The sequence below is a fragment of the Microtus oregoni genome, unplaced genomic scaffold, assembly GCF_018167655.1.
Source record: "Microtus oregoni isolate MIOR12 unplaced genomic scaffold, Mior012 000106F_ref0000393, whole genome shotgun sequence".
Lineage (NCBI taxonomy): Eukaryota > Metazoa > Chordata > Mammalia > Rodentia > Cricetidae > Microtus > Microtus oregoni.
This window is the reverse complement of record NW_024544721.1, coordinates 3,542,587-3,564,296: the sequence shown is the minus strand read 5'-3', so window position 1 is coordinate 3,564,296 and position 21,710 is coordinate 3,542,587. Positions and strand designations below refer to the sequence as shown.

Below are 21,710 nucleotides of genomic sequence, written 5' to 3'. Positions count from 1 at the left end.
TCCAGGGAGAAACTGTAAATGGGCTAGAACTCACTCCAGAGGAAACAGGGACTTTGGTCAATGATAAAGTTGACTCATTACAGTGATGCTTTTTTCAGGAAGTTCACAGTCAGCCATTTAGGTAACTCTGAGTGTGGGCATGTACGAAAAGTGCTGGTAAGCTTGTAGCTAACAGGAGAGGCTTAAATCCAATAAGTTCAGTTAATAAGCGATGAATACTAGTAACCAGATAGTGCTCTAAACACACTAGTTCAAGGCCAATGCTCTTAAATGTTCTCAATTATTGTTACCTGTGCCTCATACCTTGCTAAATATTTTGACTACCATCTCTATTGAGAGAAAAAAAAAGCCTTGTTTAAAACCAAACAAAATAAAATACTTTTTTAAAAATATTTGTTTATTTATTGTGTATATATACAATGTTCTGTCTGGGTGTATCCCTGCAGGCCAGGAGAGGGCACCAGACCTCATTACAGATGGTTGTGAGCCACCATGTGGTTGCTGGGAATTGAACTCAGGACCTTTGGAAGAGCAGGCAATGCTCTTAACAGCTGAGCCATCTCTCCAGCCCCCAATAAAATACTTTTTGAAATGGATTTGTCAGGTACAAACTTTCAAGTTGTTTTCTAACACACTTCCTGATTCAAAATGTTTTAAAACCGGGCAACATTTCAAGTGGTAGACAAGTCAGGACACAATTCTACTAACACCCATGCACCCATCACTCAAATTTAACACTATTTCGTTCCCGTGTCAGAAAAGAGAAAACATCATGGATCCAGTCGAATCACCACCCCTTCAGTCTTCCACCCACTTTCCTTTTTTTCCTTACAGGTATCACTATTCTGAAATTAGTGCTTATCATTCTTATACATTTTAAAATCTATTTTTGCATATTCATATATCTACAAATAATAGATAATATTAGTTTTATATGTCCAAATTTTATTTAGAAGGAGCAGTAGGAGAACAGACTTGATCAAAAAACATTATGTGCATGTATGAAACCCTCAAACAATAAAAAGATTTTGTATGTAACTGGACTCTGTAGCACAGTTTGTGATTGGCATATCTGAGTCTTTGGATTTGACATATGATACCATAAGTTAAACATCAGAAATAAATAACTGTGCTTGTTGCACATGAATGTGACTGTATGCATTGCTTGAGAAATGCACATACAAAATATTTAAAACAGTGAATATTATATAATGTACCACAAATCATATGCTAGTCAGGAAATAAATACAATAGTATACATTCTTTTGTGAAGGAAAACATATAGGTGGATGGACTTGGAACAATTTGCTAAAATGGCTTACTATTAGAGGGCTGTGTTTATGGAAAACAAGTTTGGAAGTTTCTCTTTGTACTTTCTCTATAGTTCAAACTTTCAAGCAATAGAGACTTATTACATTTATAATTTTCAAGACCTTTAGGCTCAGTTATATCAATAATGAGACTTTGGAATACTTAAAATCTTTGTTCTTTATACTACTCTTTTTAAAAGAAATGTAATTAAATATTTTTACTATCAGGCTGCTAGGATTGCAATGTTTTTTTTTTTATTTACCTTTCTTCCTTGACTTATGGTGTGACACCTTCATTGGGTGTTCTTTCAAATGCTCAAATGAGAATAACACATTGTCAACTTTTTATAGTGTGATATTCTTTCCTGAAGAGTTGTCAGCCATGAAAACAAAGACAGGATAATGCATGTTTGTGTGTGTGTGTTACAGTACTGTGGCTATGCGTATATGCGCAGCTGCATTTTACTTTATAACTAAGTACTAATTAGAATATAATACTTTGTGTTCTGTTAACTTGTAAAAAAATAGCAAAAGTCTGTTGTTTTGTGGGCTGTAGCTGGATCCAAAGCTCTGTACATATAAGAAAAATGCGCTACATCTCCATCCCTTCTCAGAAACTTAAGATAATAAAATCAAAATGACTTGCAATTCCTTGTGTAGCAGTGAGCATAGATATTTAGATATGTTTCCTTCCAAGCTTTTCCCACCATAGAGTCACACTGCACTCAAACCTTTGCAGATTTACCAGCACACAATCAATGCCATTTTGTGTTCTGCACTTACCACTGGATGTTATTTTGTATTTTCATTATGCCTCAGAGGTTAGTAACATGTGGGGTTTGTGGGGAAAATAACCAGTCTTTAGATGCAGACAATAAGGGGACACACACTTTCTACAGAAATACTTAAAATGAGAAATAGTATAAGTAATAGGTCTGTTTTTCTTTTGATCACAATTTGCTAGAAAATCTGAAGAATATCGGTTAGAAAATACTCTGCTCAGCCTAACATTTAATATATTAAAGAAGATACTATATATTAAATCATGCTACTGTATGTTATTTGTTTCCGACTGGGGTGAAGGAAGTCAAAGTTAGACTTATATCCAGGGGAGACAAACTGTGGGCTGCAGGGAGGCACCAAGAGACGTTGAAACCATCCCCCACTTTATCAGTTTGTTTCTTGCATAGATAGCTTGTAAAAACGTGCTTTTCTTTTCTTTAAAACCAAAACGGCAGCTGCCTTTCTTGTATGGGCCATCTGTAATCCTTAGATGAAGTGGCCCAAAAATGCAATCAATTGTTGAATTAAAAAATAAAAATAAACTTTATGACTCCATATTCAGTTGTGATTTAGCTCATGGTGATGTTAAAGTCCACGGATTTTGAAAGATGTCTTGGTTTACTTTATGTTGTTAGAGTTTTACTCTGTACACTTGTTTATTTATTTAGTATTTAGTATTTCTAGAAGCTAAAAACATCATCTGATTATTGCTTCCTCTGTTGACAGGTTAATATTTCAGATTCCCTGAAATATCAGTGGACTGTAGATAGAAGATTCCTCCAGAAATCGCCAAACTGTGACTCACAAGGTTTTCATTTCTTTGATTTCATGCTCACCCCCATACATTCAGCAAACATGCAATTACAGGGTCATTTTGTACTGATCTTGAATGGGGCTTTGATCAAAGTTTTAACTCTAACATTTTTTTCATGTTTTAGAGCCTTAAAAACAAACACTTTACATGGAAGGAAATGTCCTAATTAACTTCTGAAGAATTTGTACATTAAAATATCTTACCCTGCTGGAGAAGACTGATAAAGCAAACTTACTACCTTCTGCTGAAGAGAAACTGTATTTAGAAGGAACTTGCTATTCTCATAAAACTTTTAATAGGAAGAAGTGAATCAAATTCCTTAATTACCATTTTATGGTTGGTAAAAGGGCAAATTACGTGCCATCCATTTCTAAACTTCTAAATATCTCTGGTGCTTTTAATTAAAGCTGCCATCTAGAAACTACTAAAGCAATTTTACGCAATTAGTTATTTATAGGTTACCATAATACAGCACTCAAAATATGATTCAAATGATTTTCAGCCTGTTAGTGTGTGATTTCTGTCATTTTATTTTTTTGTCAGGGAGTTTTCTTTGAAATCAGTTGAGGTGATTCTTAAGTGAACAAATGGGAAATGCATGACACAGAGGGACTGTGATAAAGAGGTAAAATTAGTTTGGGTAGTGATCTTAAATTAAAAAAAAATCATTATAGTTCTATGCTTCCAGTCTTAAATTGAGGGGATTATGAGTTGCATTCTTGACAGTGTGCTGTGAAGATAAAGTACAGCCAGCTCTCTGTATATGCGAATTCTATACCCGTGGATCCAACTAACTATAGATCGAAAATATTAAAAAGAAATTTCAACTGCAATTGAATGTTCACAGGTTTTTTTCTTTTTATCATTCTCTAAACCATTCACATAGCATTTGCATTGTATTAGATATTGTAAGTAATCCAGAGATGATTTAAAAGGTAGAAAGAATGTGCATAGACCACATGCAAATATTATGCCATTTGATATAAGAGAGTTGGACATCTTCATGGATACCAATGGATGAATTTATTTCATTGTTATTCCTCCACCTTTCCCCACTCTCCTGCTATTCTACCAGATATTCAGAAGCAGCCTTTTCCATGTTGCCCTGAGTACATCCTATTTGCTGTCTTTGGGTGATCTTCTCTACCTAAACATGTCCATACTCCATGCCCTCAAGGTTCCTATGAAGTGTTTTAACATCCTGCTGTCCCAGACAACTTCATTTTCTGGACACTAAGTTTACATCTGAACAGAATTCTTGCAAAATAAATTTTATGGTGAATCAAAGGGGGAATTATTCTGGCTACAGGTGATTTGTAGGGGCATTACCTAACACAAATGAAAACCAGAACTTAGTCAAATCGCATGCAACAATTGTATCCTAACCCATCTTGACTCCTGATTCTCTTGTAGCTTCATCCTTCCCTAGGATACAGAGCATACCCCTTTTCAAAGTAACCTTTCCAGTGTACTGTCAGCTACTGTAATCAATATTAGTAACAACACAACAACACTGATCAGAACTATAGGTAATATTTACTATGTATACACTCCAATCTATATATTTCATTAGGCAGCTTATTTATTTGGTGCTTTTATATTTTATTTTATTATTGCTTTATTGAACAAGTCAGTTGCATGGGTACGATTAGTATTTTCACTTTCAGGATGAGGAATTTGTAGCTCAGAAAAGTTAAACACCTTTCCCAAGAGTGAAGGATCTGGGGTTCATACCTAATTCAGTTTGATTCTAGAACCTGGGTGGTTATCAGTATATTTGTCCTCTAAAATATTACAATGTTCACAGAATTGATAAATGCATGGGAGTTACAATAAATGCACAAGAGGCCATTTACTAAAAACTTCTGTGACTTTACAAAACATGAACACTTAACAAAGAGTTCAAGCACAGATGATACAGAAAAGGCAGTTAGCCAAGGCCAAGTTTATCCTCGACTTCTTTTTGTCACCAACTGCTTATGCCTTTTGAATTGTAACAGACAAGTCAGAAAAGTCCTCAAGTTACAGTTGCTCACACAAATCAAGGTTCTACTCTTTTCATCATTGTTAGCAGACACATTAGAGCAAGTGTATACAGAAACTGGCTAAGCTCTTAGGATGAATGGATAATAGGTACTGAATGTTCTCTGCAGCAGCCCCTGTAAATTCTAAGATACTAAGAACTTAGTTTATGAAAGAAATCTCCATTAATATAGAATTCTATATCTTTTTAATGGCTGCATGGTATTTCTTCATAGATTCCACATGCTATCAAATTACTTTTGAATTATTAGGTTTCTAATTTTTGACTAAAGAAAAATATTGAAGAATACCATGTGGCTAAAAAAGATCACAGTACTATCGGGGCGTTAAAAATAGTATTTTGTTAAAAATTGAAGACTGTGAAACAATTTTTCCATAAGCTGCTTCTAATCCTAACAAGGATGTTAGATAAAACAAAATTACATGGGAAGGACCTAGCAAGCTTTGGCTGGGAATTTGGCCACAGGTGTCCGATGGTTGATATAACTTAAAAAGCAGATTTTATTTAAGTGATTCTCTCAAATCTTTCTTACTTACCCCAATGCCTGACTTTAATTCTCTCATCTTCAGAGAAAATATATATTTCTTTGAAATCCCTGAGATTCATGACTCTTGCACCTTTTATCCTCATCTTAATCTTAGGGCTATGTCTTTGTTCTCCCTCCCATTCCCATTTTATTTAAAAATATTTTTCATACACTATATTTTGATCTTATTGTTTCCCTTTTCGCAACTTCTCCCAGATCCTCCCCATCTTCTCACACATCCAACTTTATATTCTCTCTCTCAAAACAAAACAAAACAAAACAAACCAAACAAACCTATAAAAACTCCCAACAAGACAAAAACTACCTAAAACATACAAAATGAAACAAAAAAACCCACAAAAGCGCCTCTGGAATCCCTCTGTGTTTCTCAACTAGTCCCGGATATGGGGCCTGTTCTGGAGTGTTGTTGATAAAGCCAGTGGCACAACATTAGAGAAAACTGATTTCCCCTCTCCCGGCAGATATCAGTTCCAAATAACTTTCTGGTTAGGAGTGGTATTTTGCATCTACTTCTCCTTTTCAGTCCTTGGGATTTTTGACAGGTTTGAACTTATGCAGATCTTGTGGATGCTGTCACAGTCTCTGAGTTCATACGGGCATTGATCCTGTTGTTCTCCCTCTTATTCAAAGCCCACTCATGTATCAAAATTTTTGCTTGTTTTTCGTGACAAGATTCCTCTGTGCAGCTCTGGCTGTTCTGGAGCTCACTCTATAAAACAGACTGGCCTTGAACTCACAGAGATCCCCCTTTCTCTGCCTCCTGAGTGCTGGGATGAAAAGCATGTGCCACCACTGCCTGGTTCAAATCTTTTGACTCTAGGATAAGATCATAACTCCTTACTCACTTCCTTCCTTCTGCTATTACCCTGAAATATTTTTAAACTAGAAAACACTTATTATTTTTTAGAGTCTTAAATACAGCATTTTAAATTAATGCCGTGGCTTGTCTGTAATTTTGTTCAGGATTATTCTTCTTATACCTCCAAATGGTTGTCACCAAGAAGTCATATAATATACTAAAGGAATGCACGAGAATCATTACTGTCCTCACTGCACTGGAGAACCAAAACAAACTCCTTTTTCTCTACTATGTTCTCTTCCTAATAGACACCACTGATGCCAGTAAGAAGTCACTAATTGTTGTCTTATCAACTTTTTATTAATCACATATATGCCAATTGGGAATAGTATGCAGATGCCCAAGGAAAGAATAGTGTTTAGGAATGTACCTCAGATTTAGAAAGGAACAGAAACTATTGTCTCTAGATTTTATATTATCCAGATTTTGTAATTTCCCATAAAGTTAAAAGGAATCATGTAGCTAGTGTCATGAATTCCCTAAAGCCACCTAATAAAGGTGTAAAGACAAGAATTATTTCTCTTCCATGGAAAAACTGTTGACACTCAACTGGATATTGCCTAAACCCTGCTGACTTCTGAGGTCAATTTATTTAAAGACACACTTGAAAACAGAGATATAACCTGTGGTGAGGTCTAAGGAAACATATTAAGTCATTGATAAATTTTAGCCTGTCCTGTCAATCCTTCACCTTTTGTATCTACTTGGGAAAACACAAATGCATTCAGCTTGTCACCAATTTTGTTTTATAACCCTACCTAGTACCATTTCACATTTTGCTTAAGTACTTGGTCATCTATTACATGACTCATTAGTTTGAGTTCTCTGTAGAATTAAAGAAAGTCGCAGTAAAAATAATAAATGGAACCTAAGTTTCAACGACATCATCCATGCATGTTTTAAAAGCATCTTTCAAAGTCAACTCAAACTCATATACAGTGCTAGGGAACGGTGCTCCTTCAACTTCTTCTTAGCGAAACCCTTTGAAGTATTGATGAGTTAAATGACAAATGTTTCTTGTTATTGGGATTCAAATCAAAGTTTATCACATCGGAAGAGATAAAGGTCTGTTCCCAGAAGAAGAACCCAGGGACTATCATATGAAATTCTATTTGAGGATGCTCCAATTTTTCCTTCAAACAAAATTTATAGTTACTACTGCAGTCAGGACATTTAATAAAATGAAGGTTTCCTGTCTTGGTCCCTTAAGGAAAATTTGGTGAAGTTCCTAGTTGCAGAATCTTTCCAAGAGAAGTGACAAGGTTTCCCAGAGATTTATTTGAATAATTACAAACCATGTGAATGTTATATGGTGCACTATCAGTACATAATTAGTTAAAAATCAGAGAAAGTGTTGTAATAGGAAAATGAAACTTAACTGGAAACTACTTGTCTTATAAATATTTTTTCCTGTGAAATACAAGTCACTAGATTACAAAGCATTTCCCCAAATTTGTATCCTCCAGAGAGATACTGAATTTTAGTCCAAAGATGTGGAATATGGTATAGTTCTATTGTAGGCTTCTTCATAGAAGATGTTTTATACATGAGGCTAACTTGGTTTGAGTTCTGGGTTGTTACCTGCATACCATGTGATCCTGGGCAAATCTCTTGCTCTGAGTTTCAGTTTCTTTTTGTACAATGGGAATCATAGCATTGTACAAACGGAATAACACACAGTTGTTTCCCTGAATGCTATAGCAATCTTTACTGTATTCCATTAGAATCCAAAATGAGACCATTTTGAATTCTTCAACTTAGACATGAGAAATTTCGTGATCCTGTGTTAAAATTCATGCTGGCTCAAAAATAGTTAATGGCATTATTGTTTATTTTAGTGTTCTGGGAAAGGGAACCATGGTAAGGGATAGTGACTTGTACAACCATTCAAGGAAAACCTGGCCATTATATGGAAAAATCAAGGACATTTAGACTCTCTAGCCTGCAATTCTCAATTGGCTGCCATTTCTCACAAACACAAACAAATGAAGGAAGCAACGTGAAATGCAACACACCTTCTGATCCCTGAACTTTGGTTGGTAGGCTTTTGATGGGATTTAATAATATACTCCAACTTTAGCACAGGGATCTCAAAATGCATTATATTTCAACTTGGTTATAAAAGAGGTTCAGAAAATTAATGAGCTGCTTTGCCGATCAACATTTCCTAGCCTTAACCTTGAGTAGCTAAGGAATGTTGGAATGTCTGCATAAAATTGCAATATGTTGCTTGTTAAAGTGTGAGAGCAATGGCTCTCAACTTTCCTAATGCTGCAAAACTTTAATATAGGTCTTCAGATTGTGGTGACCTTCAATCATAAATTCATTACTCCTTCCTAACTGTAATTTTGCTACTGTTATGAATTGTAATGTAAATATCTTATATGCATGATAGCTGATATGCTAATCTATGTGGGATGAGAACTTCCGTCTTAGAGTAAGTTTTCTTTCCTAACCAAGAAATGGTAATCCCAGATTCATTTCCATTTTCTACTGATCTACAGCTTTTCTTTATGAGCTTCAGTGTGAGGGGAAAAATTTAAGCCTCTCCTTAAAGCAGTCCATTAAACAGTTGCTGTCTTCCAAAAGAGTGGCAAGAAGGAGCTGGTGCACATTACAGATAATCTTATAGCAAAACTACAAACAAATGACACTTTCTTGAGAGACAAAGAGTATGCAGGAAAACTTCAAAGATGAAATTATCAATTAGTCATACTCTTTTCTCAATTTACACACTGTAATTTAATAACTTCTTGCATGCATGAATTTCCCTTCTAAAAAGTTTATGAAATTGCCCTATAGCAGCATTCCATGTAAGACTCAAACTTCGGAGTCACTGACAGTTGAGTATGTCTAGGTTCAGTATGGAGATGGGAGTTGCAGCTGGGTCCTTGAGTTTCTCACCAGGATGTTTAAAGTGACTGATGTGTGTAGTGATGTTCCACTACAATCTGAGTGATATCAAACATTGTTTTCGTGGTCAAAGGATGTGGTACATACCTACATAGTATATACCATAACTTTCACTTCTTTAGGTATTCCAGTTTACTCATTGTGTCTGGACAAATACTGTACACCTCAGCTTCAAGAACAGTATGTGAATGTTGTTCAGGTAAGTTCAGACAATCAGATGTCTGTCTGTGCCTGATGTACTCAGGGCTGCTTTGAAAGTATTAGACTATGTGTAAAGAAAGTTGAGTGAATCAATATGAATAAACACAAACTAGTAGATATGACAAAAAGAAAAACTAAGTTTGATATTAGCTTTAATAGATGTATAATTTTTGGTGCTCTAATTACTGATACTTCAAGAGTTCATGCAAATCCTGCTAATCAGTGCTCTTATTGCTGCTTTCCAAGCAGGAAAACTACAGCAAACCAAGTCTGCTTTATTTGGAAAAGCAGAAATAGTCATTCTCTATGTGGCAGGCTGAATGGGGTAGGTGAGATGAGCAGTTTTCAGACTAGCAGAGACTCAGGAGGATGTCAATTTTAGGCACAATACAAGCCTGATTCCTCCTTATTGCGTATGCAGAAATCTTTATAATACTCACAAGAGTTTTAAATCAATATAAAATTTAAGACCCAATCTGATATATTTTCTTGAAAGATGAGCTGATTATATGTTGCACCTGAGTTATTCACTTACTTCTTGAATATTTATTGTGGGCCCAGTGTGTGGATGCAATAGGAGTTGGTGCAGAGAAGAAGAAACACTTTACTATAATACTTGGGAGATTTACATTCCCTTTGGGAATACCTGGCATAAGTAAGACTTATTTAATTGATCAATTATAAAATAAACAAATTTGATGGATTCTACATCATGTTCCGAGTAGGTAGGGAATGGGTAAATTTATTAAATATTAGATGCAGTTTCTCTTTGCAACATTTTATAGAAAAAAATCTTTCTATTTATGAAGGAACTGAGAAAAAAAAGAAGGCAAAAACATAACCTAGTGTTAATTTAAGAGTATAGATACTATTTAAGAATTTCACCTTTAATGGGCTGGGGTTGGCCAGAAGGGCTTTAATGGAGAAATGGTAGTTGATGAACCTGAATACTTTGAACTATCATAGTAGTTGGAATTTAATTCCAGTATGGCAAATGTCATATGGCTATAGAATAATCTCTTAATATTTGAAATAGTAAGTGGCTTTCTATCAAATTAAATACATTGGCCTCACAGTATTTATTGACATGGAAAGGTATTTATAATACATTAAAGAATGACAATATATATGATGAATCTACTCTGAGAGAAATAAAACATATGCTACACATAAAAATTCTAAAAAAATAACTACTATAATGTTAATGGTAATTTTCTTTATGTGCTAAGTGTATGCTGATTTTAATTAAAAATATTCTCATTCTTCCCTGTGTATTTTCTGCAACAAAGGTGTATTATGTTTAATACTCAATGCTGGCTTTGCGAAATCCAGTGAAATGAATACTTTGTAAAACTCACTAAAATAAATATGTACACATGCACCCATAAAAACGTAGGAGAAAGAACCAAGAATGTCTGAACAATTAGCAGATGAGCTAGATGATACGTGATGACAGAGCATCTGTAAATTTAGAAGTCTAAGGTGGACATATGATTGAGTACTATGAAATTATAAAGTTAATTGGGAGACACATACATATTCATTAAACTACAGGCAATTGAGGTAAAGATTGGTCTTGCAAGATAGGGAAATGAAGTTGTTTTTTTTTTAATAAGGCTAAACTCCCACTAAAAGCAAAATAATTGGAATCTTTTATCCCAGAGTTGATTTAAGTAAAGAGAAAAATAAAAATAGCTTAAAAATTATCTAGATTCTTTAAAGGAAGAAAGGTTCATTAATGGTTGTTAAGCAAAAGATAGAGATGCTGTGAGATATTCAGCATTTCTGACAGTGGTGGAAGTTGGCAATAGACCTCCCTAGATCCAATGCAGGCCACAGTGCAGAAACAAGAGAGTGGAGACTCTAGACTGAGACCAGTTAACTCCTTAAGTGCTGGATTGTGTGGAGTTCCCAGAAAACAGCACCCAGTACAGGTTAGAAATCTTGAGAGGCACTTCAATGGCCCTGGGCAGTAGTTATTTGCTAACCACACTAAAATCATATCAATCATTTGATAACAATTATGATCATACTAACTAATGCATATCATCTAAAATTTTGCCTTGATGTACCAGTCTTCTGTGATAGACTCTGGAAAACCTGTCTGTGACAGGAAGAATGTTGAGATAGACACAGTATGACAATAGCTTTTAGATTTGGTGATATCAAACAAAATCTGTGGTCAATTGAGGAATGAATTTCTGTTTATTTTACCTCGAGGGCTGTTCAATGATGCTTCTGAGGCTTTGCCACCATCTCCGCAGTGACTCTGGTCAAAAGGAAGACACTGATCACCTGTGCCGGCCACCACCTCAAAATTCTTAGTCAGATCTTTTGTTTCCACAAGAGATTTCAGTTTGTAGACTTTTCGAGTATTTGTGTCTGATAGGTAGAGTGATTCAGACATAGGATCCATAGCCAGATAGTACTTGTGTGCAGGGCTTGTGCTATGGAAGAAGAAAAAAATAAGTCATTAAAAGCAATTTGTTTAACATGTACCCTTGGAGTCTGTTTTTGTCACAAGTGGAAAAATATTTTAATAGATTAAAGAGTTGATGTATCTTCCTGTGTAAGTACCAAGGGTCTAGACATGTATTTGTTTTTCTAATAATGGGTCTAGGTATGAGTGAATCCAAATCATCCAGCTAATCTATAACGATGCTGACATTTTGATGCTGTTTTTCGAGAGTAGAAAGAAACAGAGAAAAATATCTCAGGAGCTGATTTTCCTATTCTGTCATCCAGTTACCAGCTGGGTGATTGCTTGTGTCAAGGTCACCTTGAACTCACCAAATTTAACACAATTCTTGTTTTCACCTTCTTACCCATCTCTCAGCAAATTGTTCCTTGGTCTTTTGGTCTTTCTGCCTCCCCTCGGGACACTGCCATCTTCCTAGGTGCCTGTTGTTGATTACAAGGCATGTTTCAAACTAGAGGACTATTGATCTTGGAGGGATGTGTCTAACAGAATATCATTAAAGTTCCAAATTCCCTCTTTGAAGTGAGCAATGCTTCTCTACACACTTTCCCTTCTGTCAGACACTGGTGAAATTTAACATTTCTAAATTATGATATATATATATATATATATATATGACATATATATAATCATGACATTCGAGTTTTTTTTCCTTTGTTGCTGTTGCCATGATAAATACCATGAGATAAGCATAAATGTGGAAGAATGGGTTTATTACCCCTTATAGGTAAGAGTCCACCATTTAGTGAAGCCAAAATGGGAACTCAAGGCAGGAAACTAGAAGCAGAAACATAATCAAAGACCTTGGAAGAATGGTGCTTACTGGCTCGCTCTCCATGGATTACTAGGCTTGACTTCTTATACTACTCAGGATGACCTTCCCAGGTGTGACAGTGCACTGGTGTGCAGCGGACTGGGCCCACCCACACCAATCAGCAATCACAGCAATGCCCCACTGATATGCCCATTGGCCAGTTTGATGGAGGCAGTTTCTTAGTTGAGGTTACCTCCACCCAAGTGACTCTAGTTTGTGTCATGCTGGCAAAAATTAACGAGCATACATAGTCACATGGTTGGGTACATAGATTCACCTCTGTTGTATGTCACATAGAAGGTGTTTTTGAAGTTGCATTCAGTTTTTCATAGTGTTTTCATAATTATTCTGACCACTTCTATAGTTATATTGTAAAATATTTTGATGTAGTATAATAACCCTTTCTACCTCATCTATTTTCACATGCTTTTAGTGTCTTTACCCAGGCAGCTTCTCATGAAGGAAGCCTTCCCTAAATTTCTACATTGGGTTGTTTGCATAATGCTTAGGAAGAATACATACCAATTAAATGACTTGTTTAAGTATGAGTGTTCCCCAGTCTAATGAACTGTGAGAATTAGCAGGAAGGCAACCATTTCATGTTTGTTTCTAATACGTTTAGTGCTGAGAACTCTACTTAGTACCTACTCCCTGTGCCAGAAGCAAGATATCATTCTTTTCTAACTCCTTTCTACCATTTCTCATGTCTATGGGACATCATGCTCTTGTTTCTTTCCCCCTACTAACGTCTTCAGTATTTCCCTTTATCTCTGATAGTTCAAGCACACATCCTCTCTTACCGGAGCATTCACGGTGCCATTTCTATGTTGTGTGCTTGTTTATTAATTCATTAAAATACATCTTCTAAACACCTGAAATGTGCTCAGGAACTGTGCTATTGGATAAAGGCCAACTTGTGTATAAGATACAACCATTTTCTTCATCAAACTTACAGCTTAGTCAAGTAGACCAATGAGTAAACAAGGTATGACTCTCATAAGTCACATATTAGTATAGAAAATGTGAAAAGGGAGAGAAATGATCAGAGAAGAGGGATTTGTGATGTAGGAATATCTATCGTAATGTATTAGTGTTTTTCAATTACTAATTGAAGTCTATGTTTTATTTGATTCCCTTAGTTTGTTGTTTATTATTATTATTATTATTAATCTAAGATAATTTTCCCATTCCAAGACAGCAAATTACATTTAGTCATCATGTCTTTTTAGGCTTTTCTGGTCCATGACATTTTCTTGGACTTTCCTTGGTTTTGATGACCTTACCAGTTGTAAGACCATTTGTCAGTTATTCTACAGGAAATCCCTTTACAGGAATTTGTTTAATACACTTCTCAGATAGGAATTGTAGAGTTTTGATGGAAAAGTTTCATTTTCACCAAATCCCACCTACATTATAAACAATCAACAAAATTTATCACTGACCAGCTTGATCTCAACCTCCTGGGAGAGCCATTTTTCCTTACTGTATAAAGCATTCCTTATTGTCTTTTTTGGAGGGACATAATTATCCACAGAGGAGACTTAAGCTATCAGGAATTACATCCCACACCCTTGAGAGTAGATCATCACATAAATTATAATTTTGGATGTGTGATTTATGTTTTCCGTTTATTTAAGAAAGGTATGAGTTTTTTAAAATATCAGTATGGGCTCCACAGACATTTATTTTATGCTTGCAGCAAATGAAATCCAATGCTATTTTATGTTGTCCTAGTTGCTACCACTAAGACCTCTTTCTCTTGGATTATATGCACCTTTTACGTGCATCCATAAATGTTTATTATTATTATGGTTATAATGATGATAATGTCAAGACTTAATTACATCTGGCACTGCAAGAATGTTCTATACTCATCTTAAATCCTTCCTTCCATTATACCAGAATCAGCCTTTCTTGAAAAACAATGGTTCCTATTGTTTGGTAATGGTATTAAAAAGCAAGACTGGATTGATGGTTCTAAGTATTATCTTTGCAGGTAACTTTCTTCCTAAATACATTGTGACCTGTCTGCATACAAAGACCATATACATCTCTCTGCCCTTGATGTCCAATAGCACCTGAAAAGGTCAGTATTCAGTAAGTTCTGAACAAGAACTGGAGTGTATGGCATAAAATAAGGCATGAAAAAGAGTTCAGGCTTTGGGTACTTAGCCAAAGAAAGTGGAGGGGAGAGTCTCGTCAGAAGAAAGAGATCTTTTAAGGATTGACATTCTCTTAATTGCAATTGCCCTCTAAGCATATTTATGTATGTTAATAATTATAAACTTGGCAAATGATAACTTGAAATTCAGTTGTACTGGAAGAAAATCAGATTCAGTTGGAATAGTTGAATTTTTTTTTCTACTTACCTTCTTTGAGTAACAGAACTCAGTAGATTTCAGGTACTTTTTCAACCCTGGAACCGCCATAAGAGGTGCTTGCTATATGTAAATTGTAAAGGGCACCACCAGATTCCAAAATGATTTGGCAGCTCTACCCCTAAAGCATCTCTACAGCAAAGATTTCTCAAATAGGTGGTGAATAAAACTTTTTATGTCTTTAGTTCGTTTTTTTTTTTAACTTTCAGAATAATATCTCTCCAACATACTTAGATTTTCCTAGAGTAAAGGATGGGTTGCAACCTTTCCTGGATATAACTTTAATACTTTGGTATCCAATTTGTGCAGTTTCAACTGTGCCAGATTAATCATGCTTTGTTTAGGTAGGGACCATGGGCTATTTTTCCAAGAGAAATGTTATTCGCACAAAAGTAGTTTGTAATGCATTACATTCATTCATTATTGAATATCTCCAATGTGCCTGTAAGCTAAGTTAGAATTAGTATTCACCTCAAATTTCAGCTGGGGAAACCCAGTACCATAAGGGGCTTGCCCAAGGTCACTCACAGTTTTGTGCCCTTACTAAGATTAGATTGGATCCCATGTGACTGTATATGCGAAATGCCAACAGAACACTCTTGATGTGCAAGTGGAAAAGACAACCTGTGTTCTCACATTTTCCTGAGTAACTTGATGTATTTTCTTCATCAAGGCTCTTCTTCAAATTTGTGTACTGGTTTTGAGAAAAGGGAGCAGCCCAACATATCAAAATAAAATTTGGTTAATGTTGTTATTTTCTTGACAGAAAAATACCTTGTATTGATATGCAATTTCCTACCATTTCCCAAGTACATTTCAGCTCCATTGACAATGATTTCTTTTTGCTTTCTGAAAACATGTAAACTTGCTGCAACTACCTTTCTATTTGCTTCACCCCAACATGACTAAATTCATATCATTTTGACAGAGGATTTCTTTTGTAATTTAGGTGTTAGACCTACTCTGTCATCTTCTAGCTAGTTTTATACTCAAGCCATCGATCTTCAAGTTACCAGTGATCACTTCATTCACATCACTTAAAATCACATAGATTTTTTTAAATGGAAAATTAACACTTATAATTATTAACATGCAATAGTAAGCAAATTGGAAACCAAGTGAATATGCTTAAACAATCAGTTATGCCAAAGTTGCAAGGCTGATTTTTTTCAATAGCATTTGGGAAGAGGCATTTCCCAACTACAATCCATATTCCAAACCCTACTTGTGCTATTTTGAAGACAACTGGCACTTGGGAATGAAAGAATTCCATATTCCCCTTTGAAATTTCAGAAAGTTTGAGTAGTTATGACAACATGCAGTGCAACAACGAGTAGAAATCCTCAGCACTAATTTCAATGCTATCTGCCATTGTCAGTAAATGGTCAGTTTGGAGCTTTTCAGTTAATTCCTTTGGTGAGAGGAAATAGAACACACTTAGTTATATGAAAGGAAAACGGTGTTATTAAAGATAGTTACCAAATACAAAAAGCAACTCTCTCTTTAAAAAGGTCATTATGGCCATTGTCTCTTGATATAATTGACAACTATACTTTTGAGTCTTGTGAGAAAAAATACTTGCAACATAAAGACATTAAACTGATTTGAACTTATGGGCTCATTTGTGGTATCACCTTAGGGAAACATAATGAGACTTTTGGCCTTAATTTCTCATGGCATACTGATCTGTCACTCTCATTTATCTTATTTTCTTTTCTGAGTATTCTTTTCCTTTCTTAAATTCCTCCTGAATATGCTGATCTTCTTTTTTGGAAGATACTTACCGGCACATCATTTCCAACTTTACTTTTATACTATTTCTTTAACCTTAGTTAAGAAGCAAACATTCCCTATTTGTACATATTCGAGGGTGGTTTCTTAGGAAAGAGGGTCATTAGGCAGCTGTGTTATTTGCTTACCTATGTCTGGTATCTCTGTTTCTATGGTGCACAAGGTATCCATGAGTAGCAAGTGAAAACAAATAGAGAGTCATCAGTATCATTCAACAAGAGAAATCTCAGCAGACACATCAATTCCTGACTCAGCTTGTGGCAATTAGAGAGACTGCACTGGGATCATCTAGTCAGTGGGAAGCCAAAGTTGACTCACTTCTTCCTTAGTCTCCTTATAAGATGCCATCAAGGTGGTTACATGTCTTGCTTTGGTGGGTAGGTACAGTTCTAAGACAATAAATAAAGCTTCTTCCTGGCCTTGTGCATTGGGACCATTGAATTCCAGTGCATGTACAGTTTCTGGGAGCTCTCCCTTTTCCTACTAAACCAGAATTCTGACATGGAGAAGTAGTGATTGGGGATTTTATTTTTAATAAATTCAGCTGACGATTCTGATGTAGAGTTAAAATTTAAGAACCATTAGGCTTGCGACTGAAATAGCAGCTGCTGTGAAGGAGCATTCTAAATTTTAGTTTGATATTCCTGACTACAGCAATGTAAAACCACCACATCTCTCAAGACACATATTTGACACACACTAAAAAACTCAACTCTAAGACAGTTCTTGGATCTACCTCAGAGCTAAGGTGGTGGCATCTGTGCACACATTGTTGAAAACATTTCTAAAAGGTCTCATAACTTAAAAGTATGGGAGTTTTCCTCTGCATGCCACAATACTGACCTGCCTGGCAGGATGTACCCATTGCTGTCATAGTGCTATTACAATTATGGGGTAACCGATCACATTCTTATCGGATACAAGACTTGTTCCACAGGAAGGATGTCATGCCTGATAAAGTAAACTTGCTCAAAGGCCCACGATCATAGGTCCTAAGGGGGAAGCTACAGTTGTTGTGTTAAATGGTCACTTCATCAAACTGTTCTCTCTCTATATGTTCTTCTGTCAGTTTTGGTTAGAGAAGCCTCTTTCTGTAGTGGGTGGTAGATAATGCAAAGACTCATATCTGGTCAAAGTATCAAGAATAGGTGACTATTAGCGATCAGCTTATGGATGTGTCCTTTATATTAACCTCCCCTCATCCACGGCTTAAGGAACATCACAGAAGAATGGGCAAAGAATGTCAGAGCTTACGATGAGGAGAACTGTGAAATGCAGACTTTTGACATAATGTGGTTGTTGTACACATCAGTCATAGCACCTGTGGTTACATGCACAAGACCTGTACCATATCCAGTCAGACACACTTCCAGTACAAATTGGAGAGGGTCCCCTGAAACCTAACCTTTGGTAGAAGCGCTATTTCCAGCTAATGGTTGCTGGTTGAGGAAGAGTCATTATCCTTGGGGAACATGGTTCCTAATGAGTTGCCTATATACAAGTGGATGGCCATATATATATGTACATACGTATATACATATGAACAGCACTAATTGGACTCAGGAATTATTAACAATAACAACAAAAGGGAACATTAAGCTAGGAGGGAGACCAGTTTGTGGGTACTAGTGGAAGTTGTAAGGAAGTAACTGTAGATTAATATGCCTGAAATAAATTGTATTAATGTATGAAATCTTCAAAGAATTTAAAAATTGAGGACTTTCACTTAGACCACAATAGAATGTCCTTAGCATTGAAACTGCTGCATCAAAAGAGCTTCAATAAAACACCATAACCATCAACTATTAAAGCCTTATGTCTTCCAGCCATCTTTGTTCCAAAGAGCGACTGGCGTGGGCAAAACAATTGTCAGCCTCCAAGAAGCAGAACGTTTTGTAAGCACTTCATTTAATAGCTTCTTGACACAAGGTATTGCCTTGGATGTTTCACTGGGTGACGTGGTATGATATTTCTCATATGAGGGGCTCAATCTGTGTGCAGGCCTGACTTTAGGTCAACTTTGCCTGGAAATAAAAGGCTATAATCAACTGTGAAATATAGTCATTTTAATTTTAAAATCCTTTTAAATCTGGCCCTTAGGTCACTTTGAAGACATGAAGATAATAAACCTTTTTATAAAAACCAGAAAATGTTCTTTTTCTTTGAATGTCCAGGAAAAAAAAAGATACAGAATTATTTTACTTGAAATTTTCTGCTAAAATGGATTCAACTCTCTTGAAAACTCATCTTTCCAAGGTACTCGCCTGGCCACAGGTCATACTCCACTGGCTCGTCTGTTTCTTTGGCCCATCTCAAAAGGGTAGGTATTCTGTGAGTTGCCACAAAGGTCAACCAGTAAGGAAGCAGAGCTCTGATTAGAAACCTGGCCTCAGGCTTTTTGCCTTTTTCTTTGTCTCTTAGACATTGTTTTTGTGGTCCCTATAAGATGGTTGTTGGAGCTGAGTGGGCTCTAATTGCTGGAGCAAAGTCAATTCTTCTAAAGGAGTCTAGTTGTGAAAACACTAGATGAATCTCATTAAAATATAATTTCATCCACAACGTTTTGTATGCTACAGCAAGACCCATTTGCGTGTCTACAAAGTCTTTTCAAATTCTTAGGTGATGGCATGGAGCAGGGAGGGAGATGGTTTGATTCTCTCGCAGTTGCTTCTGATCCTGCCAATAATGTCATTGTAAATTTGGAAGATGTCCCATCGTATGCAGAGCAGCTTCTCTCATTAACATCTCAGAGGGAGGAAGTGAAAATGATGGAATTTATTTCTAGTGTGTGACCTTGTTCTGTCTTAGAATTACTTTTAGTTAAGGATTTAGGATTGAACTACCACCAAAGTGAACCTGCTGTCTAGCTATCAACTGACAACATACTGAGCTGCCAATGTGTGAACTCTTCACAAGTGCAGAGGCCTATCTGTGGGCATTACTACCTGCTAACTGACACTCTCGAAGCTTGTTATGAGTTAAGAGGAGAAAAGAGTGGACTAACAACTCCTTTGAGAGCCAGAGGTATTCCTAATGAGAGGATCTGTGAAGTAACCCTTGAATTTTTTTCTAGGACAAAGTCGATAAAAAAGGGTCATTTAAAAGGAAAGTATTGAGAGGTGATTTTTATGCCATAATTTACCTTTGTAAAATGTACATTTCAGCAACTTCAAATGCATCCAGATATGCAACCCTTATGATTAACCAACTCAAGAAGAAATTCTCTACCTATTTGATAATTATCATTTTTCCATTTATTCCTCCTCCTCTACTTTGTCCCAGGCAACCAAAAGTCTGGATTTTGTCTGTCTGGATTTGCCTATTCTGTACTTTCACATAAATATACTCATATTGTATTTGTACTTTTATGGCTGTCTTCTTTATTTTTGTTGTTGTTGTTGTTTTGAAGATCTTTTTGTGTGGCTAAAGATAGGAAACAGGGACCATGCAACCTTAGAGTAGCTGTTCATACTAGTGTCAGGGGAGAGTGGGTGTCTTGCTAAGTGACGGCTGCAACGCTCCATGCAGTCTTTACTTTGTTCTCAGTTTCTTTCCTTACCCCGGCCAGAAATAATAGACTTCTTTCCTTGTTCATCTTTTTGTGTTCTTCTCTTGATGGTTTTGAATTCACACTTGTTTGTGACAGACTTCTTTTTATTTATTTATTTAATTTCTATTGATTCTTTGTGGTGTTCCCATCATGTATTCTGATCCCACTCATCTCCCTATTCCCCTCATGAATCCTCTGCCCTTGCAAAATCCTCCCTAAAACAAAACCGAATTTAAAAGAAAATCAAATGCCAAATATAATAAACAAACAAACAAAAAGTAGAAGCATCTCATCATGGACGCTGTAGTTCACCCTTTAGTCCACACATCTTGCAAGTGTTCATTGCCTTGAGTCATTGGTCTGGCCTGAGGCCTCTGACTTCTGCTACACCGCTGATGATGGGCTCTCTTCGGGACTCCTCTTGGAAATCCTGTTGCTGTCCTGTATGTGACTAACTTCTTAGAGCTTCCAACTCCCATGCTCTGGCTCTTTCCCTGACTATTGTCAAAATTTGTCTTGTGTTTTACAAAGCCACTGCTAATACCAGAGTGGCAACTCAGGTGGGGCATAGCCATCTATTTATCTACAGGCTGTTTTTCTAATATTTGCAGTTCTAGTTCTTTGAACAAAATGATGGTTTGTGGCAATTTCTCAGATATTCATACAATTCTTCAAAGCTAAGTTTCTTTTTGATCCTCTTTAAGACTTTCTGTAAGTCAGAACACCCCTTGGCACGTTAACTATTCCTAAATAGATGCTATGCTATACCAAGGTTCCTCCATTTCCAACCAATGACAGGAGTCAAGTCCTATAAGTAATGAAAGAAATATTAACCAATCACTGGAAAAGAAATGGTAAAATCTCGAGAGAAATTTTTATGTCACGTTGACATTTGTTGAGCCCAAATTGCTCAAGGTACCAAGATATATTTTCTAGCCTCTTATTTTCTTTTCTCTTTCATTTTTTAAGGGAAGGACAAAATAAATATCTTGAGAATAACTGAATTTTGAAAAAAATAGAAGCATGGTTTTTTTTAAATAAAGAATAAATCACTTCTAGTCATGCTTAATGGGTTTTCTAATAGAATTGTAAAATTAGAAGATGAGATGTGAGCAAGGGCATATTACATATTTGAATTCATACGAAGTACTTGGTAGGGTGTCTTCTATCTTTACTTATATAATTATCCTTATTAGTTTTAAAAAACCAAAAAGTGACCCAAGGCTA

At 35.9% G+C, this 21,710-nt stretch overlaps 1 protein-coding gene across 1 annotated transcript in view; it reads right to left on the bottom strand.

The window, feature by feature from the left end:
• LOC121443414 (teneurin-1) overlaps positions 1-21,710 on the bottom strand; it is a 348,703-nt gene that overhangs the window by 82,957 nt on the left and 244,036 nt on the right. Inside the window, exons 18-19 of the mRNA XM_041645172.1 lie at positions 17,062-17,082; positions 11,686-11,918 (exon numbers count right to left, since the gene is read on the bottom strand). Of these exons, the coding sequence (XP_041501106.1) occupies positions 11,686-11,918; positions 17,062-17,082 (254 nt within the window). The remainder of the gene's footprint in view (positions 1-11,685; positions 11,919-17,061; positions 17,083-21,710) is intronic.